The sequence below is a fragment of the Mustela nivalis genome (assembly GCF_964662115.1).
Source record: "Mustela nivalis genome assembly, chromosome: 3".
Taxonomy (NCBI): domain Eukaryota; kingdom Metazoa; phylum Chordata; class Mammalia; order Carnivora; family Mustelidae; genus Mustela; species Mustela nivalis.
Window position 1 is genome coordinate 74,234,318 of NC_139022.1, and position 19,018 is coordinate 74,253,335.

Here is a 19,018-nt window from a genome sequence, read left to right on the forward strand (position 1 = left end):
TAACTTGTCACATTTCCATAGCAACTAATACCTCAATTTTTATAGTTAAAACAGTTGGAGTCATTTCTAACTATTCTAAATGCTCCAATATAAATTGTCAACATTGTTAAAACCCTTGGCTGCTCTCGCCAAAAAGCTAACTTCTCTCTCATACAGTACAAAGAATCAGCATCATCTGTGACCTAAATCTCATCGACTCATCTAATTTATGAAGACCTTTCTTTTTTCTTCGTGGGGGGGGGTACTCTGAGATAAGTCAAACAATAATATCTCTCTGCCCCATCTGAGTGCTAAATCAACTGAGAAATAAAACAAGGGGAAAGACAAGAGGCGGCCAAAGCACCCCCCTCTTCACCGTGAAAGGCCAAGAAGGCAGACAAAGCTTAGTGCAGGAACAAAATGTATTGTAACCAAACCCCCTCTCGCAGAAGATGGACATGACTGTCATGGCAGCATGGGCTCTCAAGAAGGAAGAAAGGCCTGCCACAGAAGAAACGGGAAAGGTATCCTCTATGGAAAGGCTGGGTCTCAAAAAGGGAAAAAACACTGAACATACCTAGACTATTTTTCCTAATTTACCACAGATGTTACCCTTAGCTGGCACAGAATAGGTACCTTGGCAGAGAAATAAGGAGTTATACTAATTTAACTCCCTCTACTCAGAAGGAAATACTAGAAAAGGGAAAGGCTTGTTCTACCTCTTATTCCTACTTTCCCAACATTTCAAGAACTACCAAACACAATTCTTTCATAACAAAGGGTCTATCAGTTTTCATGTACCTCTAACAACCTACAGATAGCATGTTATAACTTACAGTAAGAATAAGGTAATATTAAGAATGTATCCTTTACCTTTCCTGATACTTTGCTGGCTAGAAAATTATTTTCATTAATTTTGTGCCCTATGTACTTAACATTCATTACAATTTTTTCTAAATTCCTTAAAAATCAAGATTTTGCTTTTATAACTAACCTGGAAATGAACAAATATGTTCTGGTTAAGTAAGTTACCTTCTTTAAGTTTCAGTTTCCTCTCTGTAAAACAGCACTAAAAATAGCACCTACCACACAGGTGTTGTTTTGAAGACTAAAAAAAAAATTGGGCATGTGAAGTCCTATGCCTGGCACCTAAACAGCTTTTAAAACCTATTACAGATGGTGGTACTGGTGATGTCAATAATGTTGCTCTTTCCATCACGATCTACATCCAAATTAGGAATTGTATGACATCTCTTCATCTCCAAAGACCAGTGCTATTGTGTCAGTCCCCTCCTTGGATAGGCCAAGTGTTCTCTTGCCCCTTCATAGTGCCCTTCCAGAGCAGACACAGTGATATTTTAAAAATGTAGATCAGATCAGGGCTCCCCGGTGGCTCAGTTACTTAAGCATGTAACTCTTGATTTTGGTTCAGGTCATGAACTCAAGGTCGTGAGATCAAGCCCTGCAATGGGCTCCCAGCTCAGTGGGGAATATGTTTCTCTCTCACTCTCCCTGTTCCTTTGCCTTTCCCCCTGCTCCTTGTTGCAGGCTCTGCGCATATGCTCCCTCTCTAAAATAAATAAATAAATCTTTTTTAAAAATGTAGATCAGAATCTTGTCACTCTCTTACTTGAAGCTCTCCAATGGCTAGCTTCTCATCATAATCAGAATAAAGTGCAAACTCCTCATCCTGGCCTACAAATTGGACTTGAGCTGTCCTGTCCAAGTCTCTAACTTTACCTTCCTCTATTATCTTGTTGACTTGCTATGCTTTAGCCACAGCAGCCTTCTTTTTTCCCTCTAATTCCTAAACCCAATTCTTGTTTAGGGCCGTTTTAAGAAATTTAGACCCAAGGTCAAAGAAAATTCCTTCTCTTTTCAGGCTTCAAATTAAGTAATAAGTGCTTTATCAGGTAATGAAAAACTCAAAGCTCCAAAAACAAAAATAAGATCTTTTATTTTTTCCTTCTCTTAGCCAGAGTAATCAAAATCTTTCATTCATAATGCATTCTAACCATTGGTTTTTGCCTTGTTTTATGTCTTTATAATAATGTAATAATTAAACTACAGAATCTACAGATATTAAAAGGATTATAAAGGAATATTAAAAATAACTTTATGGCCGTATATTTGACAACTTAGACAAAATGGACACTTTCCTTGAAAGGTACATGTTACCAAAACTCACTCAGAATAAATAACCTGAATAGTATTACATTTCCTAATGAAACTGAATTCATAGTTAAAAACCTCCCAATAGCATATATAAGCATTCATATATTCACACGTAACAGAAAGTCTGAACAACTTTATGAAGCAATTATTAAAACTCAGAAGAGGGGCATCTGGGTGGCTTAGCTGGTTAAGGATCCAACTCTTGATTTGGGCTCAAGTCATGATGTCACGGTTGTGAGATCAAGTCCTGTGTCAGGCTTTGTACCAGGTCTGGAGCCTGCTTAAGATTCTCTCTCTCTCTAAATTAAATTTTTAAAATCCTTTTTTTTATATAATTTTTTATTTTTTATAAACATATATTTTTATCCCCAGGGGTACAAAAATACCTTCCAAAAACACTATAGTAGCACAGTTATTCCAAATTCTGTCCCTAAGCAATACAGCTGAGTCCTTCCTTATTACTATCGGTAATTCGGTAATTCATTTCTCCCTATCCTGTTCAGAAATATCTTCCTTTCCCAAGTTCATGAAGATATTCATCTTTGTTTCTATCAAGAAATTAAAATTTTTGTTGTTGACATGTAGGTCCTCCATCTGTCTGGAGTTGATTTTGTTTCTAGCGTGACATGGTGACCCAATTTCCTCTGAGTAACCAGATTTTCACAGCTCCATCCATCAGTCTTCCTTTTATACACTGATCTGACAATCTAACTCTGTTATTTAAGAATATTCTACATTTATGAGTCTCTTGCAGGCCTCTCTGTTCTATTCATTGGTCAACTGACCTACTTCTATACTTAAACTATCTTAGTTAGCTTCATAGAAATTTCTATCTGGTAGGGCCAGGTCTTCAGAAGTGTTCTGACTATCTCTGGCTCTTTACTCGTCCAGCTTCAGTCTCATGGCTCACTGCAACCCTTCCCTTGCAATCACTCTCAACTCCCTTGCCCTTCCTCCATCACACTGACTTGACTAGATTCTACTGCCAGCTCTGTTAAAATCAACTCTCCACCTACTAAGTCATTATACTGGATGGATCTGAAGAATGCACAAAATCCTTCTGACTAATGTAACTTTCTAACTACAGTGTCAAATGGGCCCTCAGAACTGTTCAACATTTCTATATTGTCTTGTCGGACTATCCTCCCGCACTTTTAGATTAGGAGGCAAAGGTCATAAATTGAAACCTATTCCCCAGTGATGCTACTAGTAGTTGGAGCCTTTGGGAGATGATTAAGTCAGAAGGGTGCAGTTCTCATTAATGGAATTAGGGCCCTTCTAAAACAACCCCAATATGCCAGCTGTATCTCAATAAAACTGGAAAAACAAACAAACGAACAAATAAATAAAAAAGAACCCCCAAAGAGCTGCCTTGGCCCTTCTACTTGAGGTTACAGCAAAGACAGAAGTCAAAGAAACAAGAAGCAAGCACTTACCGGATACCAAATCTGCCAGAACCTTGATCTTGGACTTCCCAATCTCCAGAACCACAAGAAATAAATGTCTCTTATTTATATGCCACCCAATCTACAGTATTTTGTTAGAGTAGCCTGAATGGACTAAGGCACTATCCCTCAGTAAAACTGGGATAATGAAAGTATCCACCTTTTAGTGTTATTAAGAATTAGATGGGTTAATAAGTGTAAGGCAGTATGTGGCATATAATAAGTATTAAATAATTCTATTTAAATAGTGTTATTCTAGATCATTTCACACCATATCCTCTCTCTTCCAACATCTTTGCCCTACTCTTTCAGTGCTGATGACGTTGCTGAACTCATTAAGGAAAGAACAATCAAAAGAGAAGTTCCACATCTCCCCATCAACAAACCTTCCAATTTACTTATAGTTGTACCCCATACTCTGCCTTCTCTAGTACTACAGATAAACTGTTGTTATTTCTAAATTCAATTCCTCTACTTGGGCACCCCTCTAGTCTCCTTAAGCACCCATTTATGCAATTATCCCCTTTCTCTAATGAACTACCCATTTTTTTCTTCCCTACCAGGAACAATCCCTTATAAAAATGTCATAAAATTGGCCATCTTAAACAAACTCATCCTGACTCCACAAACTAAGCCTCCTCCTGACAGAACCTCTTTTCTCTGCAGATTACAGATAAATTCCTTTCAAAAGCATGTCTACAGTTGCTGTCTATACTTCCTTCTTTACCATATTCTCTTGGCTCCAATCCAATAAGGCTTTCATCTTTGCCACTGCACAGCCTCACTTGACAAAATCACCAATATCCTCCACATTGCCAAATGCAAGACAATGCTCAGTCCTCATCTTACCCCTCTTCACACTTGCTCACTTCTGTTTCTCCACTTGGTGTTGATTAGAGTACAGCATTGTCTACTTTGTAGACTATTTAGCTTCACCTGCCTCTCTCTTCTGTATCACTAAGTTTTGCCCAGGCTCAGGTCTCCAACCCTTCTCTCTTCTACATATAGTCAGCCCCTAAGTGATCTTACTTAGTTAGGGCTATGGCTATCAGTACTGTCTGTTCACTGATGACCACCCTAAGCTCTATATGTATATATACCCAACTACTTACTTCCCCTTCCTACCTGGATGTCTAACAGGATCCCAAACTTAACATACACATTCATAACAGGACTCTTTTTTTTTTTTTAAAGATTTTATTTATTTATTTGACAGAGAGAGATCACAAGTAGGCAGAGAGGCAGGCAGAGAGAGGGGGAGGAAGCAGGCTCCCTGCTGAGCAGGACCCTGGGATCATGACCTGAGCCGAAGGCAGGGGCTTTAACCCACTGAGCCACCCAGGCGCCCCCATAACAGAACTCTTAATTTCCCTTTCTAAAACTGTCCCTCTCCCAGTATATCCCACTCAAAAAATAACACCACAAGTCACCCAGTTGCTCAGGCTGAAAACAATTACTCCAATCTCCCATCCTACAGTCCTCAGCAAATCCTACTGGCTCAACCATTTATCTTATCTACCCACTTTTTTTGCACCTGACAATCTAAGCCATCATTGTATCTCCACTGGAGTACTGTAATACCCTCTCAACTGGCTTCACAGATTCATCTCCTCTTCTCCTCACAAACGCCAGAGCGATTCTATAGAAATAATAAGTCCTGTCTTGTTACTACCCTGCTCAAAACTTCCCAATGGCGTTCAATCACACAAAGAGTAAACAAAGCCTTTACCAAGACGTTCGTTTCCCTGTGCACCTCTCAGACCTCCTCTGGTGCCACACTGGTCCTCACTCAGAGCTCCTCCCTCCCTGATCCTTCAGTTCTGGAAAAGTGCCAGCCCATTCTACTTACCGAGAATCCTTCTTCCTGAAAGCTCTACCCCATACACTTGTCTAACTGGCTCCTCTCTTTAGGATCTCAGCTCAAAATGTAATCTCCACGGAGATGGCTTCTAAAACACCCTATTCCAGATTAGCCACGCCCGTCCCCAAGTCACTGCCCCCTAACGAATTTTATATTCTCTATAACCCTTATCAGTATTTAAAACTTTCCTGTTTATCTTTAAATAACACATATTTTTTTCTGCCGTCTTGCACCTGGAATATAAAAACAGACCTCTTTACTCTCCTTTAACTACTGTAACCCCAGAGCCTTGAACAACGCCTGACACGAAGAAAAGATTTTTTTTTAAATAGTTGTATAATGACTCAAATCCCAGAAATCTCTCAAATCGATTTCATTCTACAGGAAAACCTCAGTTTAAATTTTTAAATGAATCGCCCAACTTCGTACAACCACCCATAAGTGGAAGCTTTGGTTTTAGGCTTGGTCTATCTCCAATTACTACAACATATCCCCTCAGTAATTTTTTTCCCATTTTACGATTCGGCTCGTGAGTAAGGTTTACGGTTCAGAGGTGTAACTTTCCAAACTACAAGCAGAAGCGCACCTCTCTACCACACACACGCTCTGGTCACCACTCTTCCCTCCGCCTCAGCGCCACTAAGCCCCGCCCCTGGGCGTTTGCCAAGAGCGCCTGCGCCTGGATCGAATCTCATGCAGAGAGTTCTGGGATTGGTAGTCCACATTCCTTCTGTCTCTAGGATTGACCTCAAACGAAATAAGCAACAATGCAAGCTAGGTAACACTGAATTTCGCACAAATTAAATAAGACGCAGATTCCGGAAAGTGGCGCGAACTCGTCGTTTTCAAACGAGGTTGGGGGCGAGGGGCAGTTTCGGACCAGGCGCTGCGCAGACAGCTGCATGGGGTCCTTGGCTGGGCGGAGCTTGTTCGCAGTGGCTTGTGGCTCCTTCCTGCTCCGCTTCTCTCTTTCGCTCAGGCCCGTGGCGCCGGCAGGATGGGTGAGCTGTTCGGGGTCGGGCTGCGGGGACCACAAGCCGAATTTGGGGGCTCGGGGACGGGCGGGCGGATAGGAACAGAGCGGTGAGGAGGACGCCCCCGGGAGGCCCGATGGGGAAGGTCAGGGAAGCGCCCCTGTCGCAGGCACATGGCCGGGAAGGAGCCCGCGCGGCGCAGAGGCCGCGGAGCTCGCCGGATCAGGGAGGTTGGGTGGCCGTGCTGCCCCGGAGCGTTAATGGGAGGCACCCAGTGGTTCGCTTGTGTCAACGTCTCCTTTGGTTTGAGGGAAGCTCGGAGGTTTGGGCCATGTGCTAAGGAGCAAAGAAAGAGCCTATGGGCTTGTAGTTCGGTGAGGCTAGGGTCTTGGAAGATGTAAAATATGTCTGGGGTGTTTTCGGAGGCACTAAGGGATTTTGACTTCTAGGCAAGTGTCGCGGTCTCCGTACTGCCAGGAAGCTCCGCAGCCACCGACGAGATCAGAAGTGGCATGATAAACAGTACAAGAAAGCCCACTTGGGCACAGCCCTGAAGGCCAACCCTTTTGGAGGCGCTTCCCATGCGAAAGGAATTGTGCTGGAAAAAGTGTAAGTGGAAGGCCACTGTGTGTTCCTTCGAGGTTTATTTTACTGTGGCAACTCATACAGACCTTGGAAGAAGCGGTGATGGAAATTCTAGGTCTTTCCGGAGCAGTGTTTCAAAGTTGGGAACATGAGGGTTTGGGGGTTAGGTAGCTGAGGATTTTAATCTCTTAATGTTAGCTTGTAATGAATTTGGGGTTGCACTGAGGGCGGGAAAAGTGACCGTAATGAAATAAGGGACGTTAAGAGCCTGAAAATGTGTGGGAACTGTTCTCAGCGATTGGCACCCTCAGCTGTTTCACCTTTGAAATCCATCGCATCTTTCTCCTTGGAAAACTAAGGTAAAGAGAAGTTTCTTGCCCAAGGTTAGGCATGTTTAAGGCTCCGGTCTGCAGTCAGGATTTGAATCCAAGCTTTCTAGCTCCATTTCTTGATAACATATATATATATATATTTTTTTTTAACAGCTGGTCAAGGGGCCAGATGTTTTCCCTGTTGTGGCAGACTGAGGAAAAGCTTGGTTGATAACACGAGTTTGCTGATTTAGGGTTAGACTGAAAAGGCTGAAACAGTATAATTTCTAATAAATTGTTTATGCCTAACCAAATAGAAAGTATCCCTTATCAAGAAGGCCCCTCACTGTGTTGTGCTGTTTGTGTTTTAGAGGGGTTGAAGCCAAGCAGCCAAATTCTGCCATCAGGAAGTGTGTCAGGGTCCAGCTGATCAAGAATGGCAAGAAAATCACAGCCTTTGTACCCAATGATGGTTGTTTGAATTTTATTGAGGTAAGTGTCTCTTTGTTTCTGTTTCTGAAATGGTTTTTCCTAGCTTTTTATACAATGAATGGGTATTGTTAGTGATTGCCAATGACAGCAGAAGTAAACTGTTGATTTTATTCCAGGAAAATGATGAAGTTCTGGTTGCTGGATTTGGTCGCAAAGGTCATGCTGTCGGTGACATTCCTGGAGTTCGCTTTAAGGTTGTCAAAGTAGCCAATGTCTCTCTTTTGGCCTTATACAAAGGCAAGAAGGAAAGACCAAGGTCATAAATTTTGATTGTAAAAACGTGATAATAAATTTTCATAAGCTGGAAGTATGTTTTGTGTCTTATTTTCCTTACTGCCTTGATATTTTAGGAGACTGGGACTGTCAGGAATTCAGAATTCTCTAGAGTAAATGGGATTCATAGTTATTCTTTCTATGAAATAAAGAAAATGGTAAGTAATCTGGAATAAATGCAGGACAGTAGGCTTTAAATAAACTCACTGCACTTAAAGCAGGAATCATTGTTGGGAAACCATGATAACATACATTCTGGGACATACATTTCCTTGGGGACCCAGTATGACAGATACCACCCTCAACTTGCTTCTGCCTTGGTATTTGAGTGAAGGGTCACGATCCATGTTCCAGTTCTGGGTTTGTGACAGCAAGAAAGGCATTGGATGATTGAGCAGATAAGAGTTAATGGAAGTGTACAACCTGGCAAATTAAGACCCAGGAGAAAAACTTGTTTAAGAGGAAGGGTGTTAAGCTATAGAAAGATTACCTAAATGCTCTTTATCCTGACCTCATTAACTGATAAGTTTTGACCTTGAGGTTTATTTCAAGGCACAAAGTATCTGTATTTAGTTAGAAACAGTGGAGGAGGGTTGTAGCTTGATAATTGTTGGAAGGTGGTTGTTAGGTACATGGGGTTTGTTTATAAATTTTTTTTTTCCAGTAGTTAACATACAGTGTTACATTAGTTTGAGGTGTGCAACATAGTGGTTCAACAATTCCATATATCACCTTTTGCTCATGACAATTAGACTCCTTAATTTCCACTTCCCCTGCCCACCTCCCCTCTGGTAGCCATCAGTTTGTTCTCTAAAGTTAAGAATCTTTTTTTGGTATTGTTTGTAAATTGTTTCAAAATTTCCATAGAAAAATCTCATCCAAAATGAAATTTAGTGTCTTTCTTGAAAGTGGTCAGAGGAACTGCTATTGGCAACATTAAGGTGAGTACTTTCTCTTTAATCAAAGCCTAGTGTTAGGTTATGTTTAGGATCTTGGAAAATGGAAGTTTTATGGCTTTTGATATCCCATAAGGTCAAGACCATGATCCTTTCCACAGCCCAGGAGATAATGTATGTTTTATCTGGTACCTGATCCAGCAATATTCTCCCTTGCTTCAAACTCGGATTCCCTGTGCAGTTTTAGGAGGTATCTCGTGTCACCTGCTGCTGCCACCATCTCAGACTTCACTGATCCCCAAACATGGCACACTTGTGCGTATGCTTCCCACAAATGATGTGATTTGTCTTTCCACAAGGATGGAGGGTGGCTGGTTTTTTTTTTTTAACTGAAACACTAATGTTTGACATACAACATTGTATATATAAATTTAAGAAGTACATGTTAATTTGGTACATTTATATGTGGTATTAAGATGGGCTGTTTTTTGGTTTCTATTCCAGGGCTTACTAGTGTATGTAGTTGCACAGATACTGGTTAAGTCACTCTCAAAGGCTGACCAGATGCTTTTGGGTGTACATAACTGACCCAACCCAGTAGATTTCTGGGTCTCGTACCATCCCCCTGGCCTGAATTGCAAGAGGCCCCCAAGGGCCACAAGAATCCATATCTGGGCATCAGCACTGGGTCAGCTGCAGTGCGGAGAGTTAGGAGGTGCTGCCTGGCCATGCAGTGTGGAGAAGGCTTGGATAGGGCTAACAGATGGGCTGGCACCAACACCCACCCACCCCTCTCCAGTATGTCCTGTTTCTGGCCGTCCTGAAACCTCAGCCAAACCTGTAGAGAACACCACACCTAGGAGTTAAGACATCCTATGACAGTGGTTTGCACTTGTCTGCTGGGTGCACTGTGGATGCTTGTCCATTAGTTAAGTGGCCGTGGATGCTTGTCCGTTAGTTAAGTGGCTGACAGAAACACAAATCTACCTGCGACTGTTCTAACCCCAATGTTTTGTTTTTAAGATTTTATTCGTTGGTCAGAGAGAGCAAGCACAAGCAGGCAGAGGGGATAAGTAGGCTCCCTGCTGGGCAGGGAGCCAGATGTGGGGCTTGATTCCATGACCCTGGGATCATAACTTGAACCAAAGGCAGACGCTTAACCCAACTCAGCCACCCAGGTATCCCTAACCCCAGTTTTTGAAACAAATCTGCCTTCTCATGGCTCATTCTGTCTCCTGTGTATTCCTCTCACCCATCCCCCACCACCTTTATGACAGATGTTGTCCCTTCTTAGTTCCAGCATAAAGTGTGTGCCCAATCCTGAGCTGTGCCTGACTACACATGGAGGCTGTAGGGTTAGAGAAAATAGACACCCGGGTGCAAAATTTAAACAAAATCCCAGCAGATTTTTTTTTTTTTTTACCCTATAGAAATAGAAAAGCTGGGGCACTTGAGTGTCTCAGTCATTAAATATCTGCCTTCGGCCCAGTGTCCTGGGATCAAGTCCCATGTCCTCTGGCTCCCTGCTCAGCAGGGAGTCTGCTGCTCGCTCTCCCTCTAATCCTCCCCCCTGCTCATGTGCGCTCTCGCTCTCAAATAAAATCATCAAGAAAAAAAGAAATAGAAAAGCTAATGGTAAAATTTTATTGAAAAGGCAAAGGAACTAGAATAGTTAATACTGAAAATGAAGAATAAAGGGTGGAGGAATCACAAAACTTGGTTTTAAGACTTAATTTGTAGCTACAGTAATCAGGAGGGTGTGGTATTGAAGGGGGGCAGACACAGATCAATAGAATAGAATCCGTAAGTAGACTTTACAGGTAAGACCAAGACCAAGTGATTTTTGACAGATAAAAAAGCAATTCAATGGAGGAAACAGTTTTTACAATAAACAGTACCGGCTTTCATTTGCAAAAAAAGAATGGACCTCAACCTGAATCTCCCATCTTAAACAGAAATTAATTCAAAATGTTTCATAGTATCTGAATAAAATGTAAAGCTATAAAACTTGTAGAAGAAAACAGAGTATCTTCATGACTTAGGTGAAGAGCTTTTAGACAATACATCAAAAGTACCTTCCACAAAACAAAACAAAAAAAAAACGGTACATTGGACTTTTAAAAAATTTTACTCTGAAAGATCTTATTAAGAGGATGAAAATACAAACCACAGACTAGACAAAAATATTTGCAAGTCACATATCCAACAACAGACTTGTACCAAAAGTACATAAAGAACTTTCTAATCTCAAAAGTAAGGAAACAAATGATCCTCTTCCAAAATACACGACTTTCCTTCTTTCATTCTAGGAAGATATATGGTGGCAGGATTTAGTGGTCATAATGGCCATGCTGTGGATAACACTCCTGGAGTCTGTTTCAAGGTTATCCAAGTAGCTAATGTTTCTTTATTGGCTTAGCACAGTCAAGAAAAGAGACCAAGATCGTAAATTGCCATATCACTATAAAATTTTCACTAACAGTGGCTTGTATAATCTTTATTTTAGCCTATAAAATCTGTTTAAATGGATCATTCAAGTAGTCGCTCACATTTCTTAAGACATTATAGTTGGGGGATTGTCTTGGCAGGTTGTACTGAGCATTCTTAGTTTCTAGCACAATTCCTGGCCATATTATTTGGTAAACTGAAGTTATTATGTTTGTTAGTATGTGAGGAAAATAAGTGGATTTTAAACCTTATTATCATGAAAAGGTGACCACAGGGGTTCTAGACCAAAGCATTAAAACATTAAATTTTGTGAGCATAAAATGTCCCATAGGAGAAAGTCATCATTATAGTGTCACATTTGAAGCCTGAGCCACAGATAAATAACGTTTCCAAATTTGTACATGCAGAGTCTCCGTCTCATTGAGGTGGTCACTCAAGCCTTTAATATATGGTGTCAATCTTCAAAAAAGAGGGGCCCCTCACACCCAGCACCTTGGACCTTTAGTCAGACATAATGAGCACCATCAAGATCCCTTCCTTTAACACATTCTGCTTCCCAGACAACCTGAAGCTTTCACACAGCAATTCAAGTGCCAAGGAGAGTTGCTCTCCCAGGAGGGAAAGGAGGAAATCATGGCCCCGGATCACCCCTTCACAGCTTACAGAGAAGTACTTACCAGTGAGCTGCTTGATTACTTGTGGTAATAAGTTATTGACATGAATTCTGTTCTTTAATCTACTCACAATGAGTTGTTTTTGCTTCTTTTTTTTTAAGTCTAGCTTTCTAAAATCTCTTTTGTGGTGTTTCATTAGAAACAGAACAAGGGGTCAAGTTACATGGCTGGGCTAAAAGAGTAGGTAGGACATATTGAACGTAACCAAATTTTCTTTTTTTTTTTCCTTTTTTTTTTTACCATTTTTTTTTTTTTAAGATTTTATTTATTTATCAGAGGCGGGGGAGAGCGAGCACAGGCAGACAGAGTGGCAGCAGAGGCAGAGGGAGAAGCAGGCTCCCTGCTGAGCAAGGAGCCCGATGTGGGACTCAATGCCAGGACGCTGGGATCATGACCTGAGCCGAAGGCAGCTGCTTAACCAACTGAGCCACCCAGGCGTCCCCGTAACCAAATTTTCAAGTAAGTTTAGATACTAATGAAAATATTATTATGCTTTTTTACCCCTATTGCCAATCAGCTAATGTTTAAATCTGTACAATAGTGGGCAAAGGAAGCCACATTTTAAATAATGTTTCAATCACAGCTGAGAACAGTTGAGAGCAACATTACTTGTTGAAACATGTTTTGTCCATTAACACCTGCTTTGGAAATGGTGATACGAAATTGACGGATTTGTCATATCATTTTTCCCCATCAGCTTTGTGAATTTATCCAGGCTTCTTATAAGTCTTTAAACTTTTTTCTATATAGTTTAACAACTTCAGGTGATGTTTTGTGCACATTTACAGGTAAGTAGGACCACTTTCCCCCCCTCTTCGGGTTCCCAGTAGGTTCCATTTTTTTCCCAACCCTTTTAATTCTATATGCAATAATTGATTTTTGTCCCTTCAGTATTTTATACATTTTTAAATGTTTATAATTAGGTAGGTTTTTTTTTTTCTGTCACTATACTCTCCTTTTTCTTGCCCATGACATAAATGCATACATTTGTGCCTGCATATTTGTGTGTGTGTGTGTGTGTGTGTGTGTGTGTAATAGAAGAAAACCATTATGAATGGAATTTATTGACCAAGATTCTTGATCTAGGATTTGTCTCATAGATTTTAAAGGGTCTAGGTACCTCCTGCAACTGTATGCAGAATTTTCTGCCTTTTTTTTTTTTTTTTAAGAGAGAGAATGCATGTTTGTGCATGCATGGGTTGGGTGGGGAGGGACAGAGGGAGAAGGAGGGAGAGAATCTTTTTTTTTTAAGATTTTATTTATTTATTTGACAGGCAGATCACAAGTAGGCAGAGAGAGAGGGAGAAGCAGGCTCCCTGCCCAGCAGAGAGCCCGATTTGGGGCTCAATCCCAGGACCCTGAGATCATGAGCTGAGCCGAAGGCAGAGACTTAACCCACTGAGCCACCCAGGTGCCCCAAGAGAGAGAATCTTTTTTTTTAATTTTTTATTTTTTATAAACATATATTTTTATCCCCAGGGTACAGGTTTGTGAATCACCAGGTTTACACACTTCACAGCACTCACCAAAGCACATACCCTCCCCAATGTCCATAATCCCACCCCATTCTCCCAAACCCCCTCCCCCTAGCAAACCTCAGTTTGTTTTGTGAGATTAAGAGTCACTTATGGGGGCGCCTGGGTGGCTCAGTGGGTTAAGCCGCTGCCTTCGGCTCAGGTCATGATCTCGGGGTCCTGGGATCAAGTCCCGCATTGGGCTCTCTGCTCGGCAGGGAGCCTGCTTCTCTCTCTCTCTCTCTCTGCCTGCCTCTCCATCTACTTGTGATTTCTCTCTGTCAAATAAATAAATAAAATCTTTAAAAATTTAAAAAAAAAAAGTCACTTATGGTTTGTCTCCCTCCCAATCCCATCTTGTTTCATTTATTCTTCTCCTACCCACTTAAGCCCCCATGTTGCATCACCACTTCCTCATATCAGGGAGATCATATGATAGTTGTCTTTCTCTGCTTGACTTATTTCGCTAAGCATGATACGCTCTAGTTCCATCCATGTTGTCGCAAATGGCAAGATTTCATTTCTTTTGATGGCTGCATAGTATTCCATTGTGTATATATACCACATCTTCTTGATCCATTCATCTGTTGATGGACATCTAGGTTCTTTCCATAGTTTGGCAATTGTGGACATTGCTGCTATAAACATTCAGGTGCACGTGCCCCTTTGGATCACTATGTTTGTATCTTTAGGGTAAATACCCAATAGTGCAATTGCTGGGTCATAGGGCAGTTCTATTTTCAACATTTTGAGGAACCTCCATGCTGTTTTCCAGAGTGGCTGCACCAGCTTGCATTCCCACCAACAGGGTAGGAGGGTTTCCCTTTTTCCGCATCCTCGCCAGCATCTGTCATTTCCTGACTTGTTGATTTTAGCCATTCTGACTGGTGTGAGGTGATATCTCATTGTGGTTTTGATTTGTATTTCCCTTATGCCGAGTGATATGGAGCACTTTTTCATGTGTCTGTTGGCCATCTGGATGTCTTCTTTGCAGAAATGTCTGTTCATGTCTTCTGCCCATTTCTTGATTGGATTATTTGTTCTTTGGGTGTTGAGTTTGCTAAGTTCTTTATAGATTCTGGACACAAGTTCTTTATAGATTCTGGACACTAGTCCTTTATCTGATATGTCGTTTGCAAATATCTTCTCCCATTCTGTCAGTTGTCTTTTGATTTTGTTAACTGTTTCCTTTGCTGTGCAAAAGCTTTTGATCTTGATGAAATCCCAATAGTTCATTTTTGCCCTTGCTTCCCTTGCCTTTGGCGTTGTTCCTAGGAAGATGTTGCTGCGGCTGAGGTGGAAGAGGTTGCTGCCTGTGTTCTCCTCAAGGATTTTGATGGATTCCTTTCGCACATTGAGGTCCTTCATCCATTTTGAGTCTATTTTTGTGTGTGGTGTAAGGAAATGGTCCAATTTCATTTTTCTGCATGTGGCTGTCCAATTTTCCCAGCACCATTTATTGAAGAGGGTCTTTTTTCCATTGGACATTCTTTCCTGCTTTGTCGAAGATTAGTTGACTGTAGAGTTGAGGGTCTATTTCTGGGCTCTCTATTCTGTTCCATTGATCTATGTGTCTGTTTTTGTGCCAGTACCATGCTGTCTTGATGATGACAGCTTTGTAATAGAGCTTGAAGTCCGGAATTGTGATGCCACCAACGTTGGCTTTCTTTTTCAATATCCCTTTGGCTATTCGAGGTCTTTTCTGGTTCCATATAAATTTTAGAATTATTTGTTCCATTTCTTTGAAAAAGATGGATGGTACTTTGATAGGAATTGCATTAAATGTGTAGATTGCTTTAGGTAGCATAGACATTTTCACAATATTTATTCTTCCAATCCAGGAGCATGGAACATTTTTCCATTTCTTTGTGTCTTCCTCAATTTCTTTCATAAGTACTTTATAGTTTTCTGAGTATAGATTCTGTGCCTCTTTGGTTAGGTTTATTCCTAGGTATTTTATGGTTTTGGGTGCAATTGTAAATGGGATTGACTCCTTAATTTCTCCAAGAGAGAGAATCTTAAGCAGGCTCCACTGTGAGATCATGAGCTGAGTCAAAATCAAAAGTAGGATGCTTAACCAGCTCAGCACCCAGGAGCCCCATGTATGTAGAATTTTCTGATATATATCAGGGATGTTTGTATGTATACATACACACACCCACATATATCACACAACACATTTTTCTGAAAATAGGTTCCGTAAATTTTCAGACTTATAAAGGGGTTCCTTCACAAGAAACCAGCTATTGTTTAAAGCTACACAGCAGTGAGCAGATTTAGTCACATATTACATTACTGTCGGTTTTAATCACAGTTGAGAACAGTCACAAGAAGTTGTCTATGGTTTGACATCGTTTATGCAATGTCTCCACTGTGGTGAAACTACATGGATCCAGGCTGCAGAATATACAGTTCACATTCTGTTTTGATGGTACCGGCTGATCTAATTATGCAACAGTGGGCCATTTTTTTTTTTGAGGTCTTCTTAAAACACACTATTTTTTAATTTAAATTCTGTTAGTCAACATATAGTACCTCATTAGTTTCAGATGTAGTGTTCAGTAATTAGTTGGTGTATAACATTCAGTGCTCGTCACATCATGTGCCCTCTCTAATGCCCATCACTCAATTAACCCATCCCCCCACAAATCTCCCCTCCAGCAAACCTCGGTTTGTTTCCTAGAGTTAAGAGTCTCTCATGGTTTTTCTCCCTTTCTGATGACTTCCCATTCAGTTTTCCCTCTCTTCCTATATGATCCTTTCTTATATTCCATTTATGAGTGAAACTATATGATTTTCTCTTTCTCTGATTGACTTTTTCACTTAGCATGATACCCTCCAGTTCCATCCATGTCAATGTCAATGGTAAGTATTCATTCTTTCTGATGGCTGAGTAATACTCCATTGTGTGTGTATATACATATATACCACATCTTCTTTATCCATTCTTCTTTTGATGGATATCTTGGCTGTTTCCACAGTTTGGCTATTGTGGACATTGCTGCTATGAACTTTGGGGTGCAGGTGCCCCTTCAGATCACTACTTTTGGATCTTTGGGGGTTAATACCTAGCAGTGCAATTGCTGGGTCATAGGGTAGTTCTATTTTTATCTTCTTGAGGAACCTCCATACTGTTTTCCAGAGTGGATGCACCAGCTTGCATTCCTACTAACAGTGTAAGAGGGTTCAACAGTGGGCCATTTTATTTATTTATTTTTTAAGATTTTATCTATTTATTTGACAGACAGAGATCACAAGTAGACAGAGAGAGAGGAGGAAGCAGGCTCCCTGCTGAGCAGAGAGCCTGATGTGGGGCTTGATCCCAGGACCCTGAGATCATGACCCGAGCTGAAGGCAGAGGCTTTAACCCACTGAGCCACCCAGGCGCCCAACAGTGGGCCATTTTAGAGGGAAGTTCCCCAATGTTACTGGCAAAGGCAAAAGCCGAAAGAGGGTGCAAAGCTCTACCTGAGGAGAAGAGCAGAGGACAAGAACCCAAAGATGTTTTAACATCTAAGACTGATGTAAAACTTGTCAGAATAGATCAAATGAAAAATATTTAGTATACACCTATAAAAACAGATGACATAATGTCTACAATTTTCTTTAAAATATTTATGCAAATATAAAGTTAAGGTTAAATGAAGCAAATATGTCAAAAATCTTGGTAATTACAGATTCTGATTCTGATGTACGTGAGGGTTCATTATATTATTTACTTTTGAGTACACATAAAATTTTCCATAATATTTTTTTAAAATTACATACAAATCCTAATTATTTAACTCTATGCTTCTGGTTGTAATAGATTTGGGGCAATAAAATGGACAATAAAGAAGCTGGAAAACTCACAGTAGCAGCACTGAGAAATGCATAGATACTGGGAAGAAACAAAGCTGAGCATCCATGCAAATTTTACCAGGACATGAAGAGAAAAATGATTGTTTCCATAATAAAAGCAAAGGAAAATAAAACTATTTTCAAAGATTTTTAGGAAATGGTAAGATAAAGACTACTGCTGTGAATGTAAATCCCTATAGTCTTACTGATGAACAATTTAGCGACAAGAATCAGAAGTCTAAAGACACTCCATATCCTTTGATCTGTTCATTCCCTTTGTAATAGTATAACCTAAAGAAACCAAATGTGAGCAACTGTTTCTGCACACATTCCTCATTGCATTACATACATTCTGAAAGCTCTCTGAGAGGGGGACTATGTCTACCTTATGGACCACTATCTTTCTAGCACAGGTCATGACCATGTACGAGGTGGAGTGCTCAAGGAGTGTATACCAACTAAACAGTGAAGAATTAAAAACACCCTAAAAGTCCAACAATAGGAGAACTAGTTGGAACATTTTGATATGGAAGATTACTAGTCATTTTAAATTGTTTTTCAATATGACATGGGAAAATGCTGCCAATATAATGTTAAATGGGAAAAATCATAATGTAAAACCACATACGGAATGACCCTAATTAAATATGTTTAAACTAGTATGAAGAAATACATCAAAAATTTAACTGCAGTGACCCATGGGTGATTTACTCTTAGGCACATTTAAAATGTTCTCCTTTAAATGTTTGTGTGGCTTCCAAGTTATCTATAAGGACTAAAATCTTTTCTAAAAATGAATTTTAGTTTCACAGTCTACAGCTAGATAAGGGTAGCATTATAAAAAGAGCCAACATCTTTGATTTCTTTCGATTCAAGTTCTCACTCTCCACTCTCTGAGGTAACCTCTCTTACAAATTTGGTGTGTCCTTCTAGATCACTTTTAATGTTTTCAGATACATATACTGTAATAGGTACTAGAGAAAATGTGCGGTACTGGTGTATTTTTTATATAAACAGTATTAAGTTGCATGCATATTTATCACCTAGTTTCTGTTTTAACTCAACAATCTATATATGAGAACTGCCTATGTGGAGATTGAATTCATTCCCCTTAACTGCCATACAGCATCACGTTTAATTTAGCCATTTCCCTAATAATAAGCAGGTAAGGGCCTGGCTATTCTCTTGGAATCTATTGAAGAAATGAGGGGAGGAGACACATCCCACACCACCGCTGTGCCAGGGAAAAGAAATCTTCTCAAAGAAAAGAGTGGGTCATGGTTCTCAAAAAAGGAAAGCGGGTCCAATTCCTGGTGCCTGCGCTTAGTATTCAGCACATATACAAACATTCCACAAAGATTTACTGAGTATTACCACATGCCAGGCATCATGCTAAACTCTGAAGATCTGGCAGGCAACGTGTATTGTTATTTACAATGCACAATAGGCTGGAGATATACTGACCTATGATTTCCAGGTTAACCTATCAATGTATGCTTAGTTAATTTTTTGCCTCAGCTGTAACAGTGATTTCTGGGTATTTGAAAAGCT

General features: G+C 40.4%; 1 protein-coding gene and 1 long non-coding RNA gene across 2 annotated transcripts in view; one reads left to right on the top strand and one right to left on the bottom strand.

Moving 5' to 3' along the window:
• Positions 1 to 6,167: 6,167 nt before the first annotated feature.
• Positions 6,168 to 8,127, top strand: RPS23 (ribosomal protein S23). The gene is made up of 4 exons (XM_082724709.1): positions 6,168 to 6,461; positions 6,884 to 7,043; positions 7,702 to 7,822; positions 7,939 to 8,127. Exons 1-4 carry the CDS (start codon positions 6,458 to 6,460, stop codon positions 8,083 to 8,085), a joined length of 432 nt encoding a protein of 143 aa, XP_082580835.1. The 5' UTR covers positions 6,168 to 6,457; the 3' UTR covers positions 8,086 to 8,127.
• A 2,485-nt stretch (positions 8,128 to 10,612) lies between these two features.
• LOC309861654 overlaps positions 10,613 to 19,018 on the bottom strand; it is a 429,230-nt gene continuing 420,824 nt past the window's right edge. The window contains exon 2 of the long non-coding RNA XR_014310093.1: positions 10,613 to 13,876. This is a non-coding gene — a long non-coding RNA (uncharacterized lncRNA). The remainder of the gene's footprint in view (positions 13,877 to 19,018) is intronic.

What these genes read in the sequence shown, in the direction of transcription:
- RPS23 (XM_082724709.1), top strand. An exon ending in GGAATTGTGCTGGAAAAAGT is followed by an intron (nt 7,044 to 7,701) that starts GTAAGTGGAAGG and finishes TTTGTGTTTTAG; the next exon opens with AGGGGTTGAAGCCAAGCAGC. An exon ending in GTTGTTTGAATTTTATTGAG is followed by an intron (nt 7,823 to 7,938) that starts GTAAGTGTCTCT and finishes ATTTTATTCCAG; the next exon opens with GAAAATGATGAAGTTCTGGT.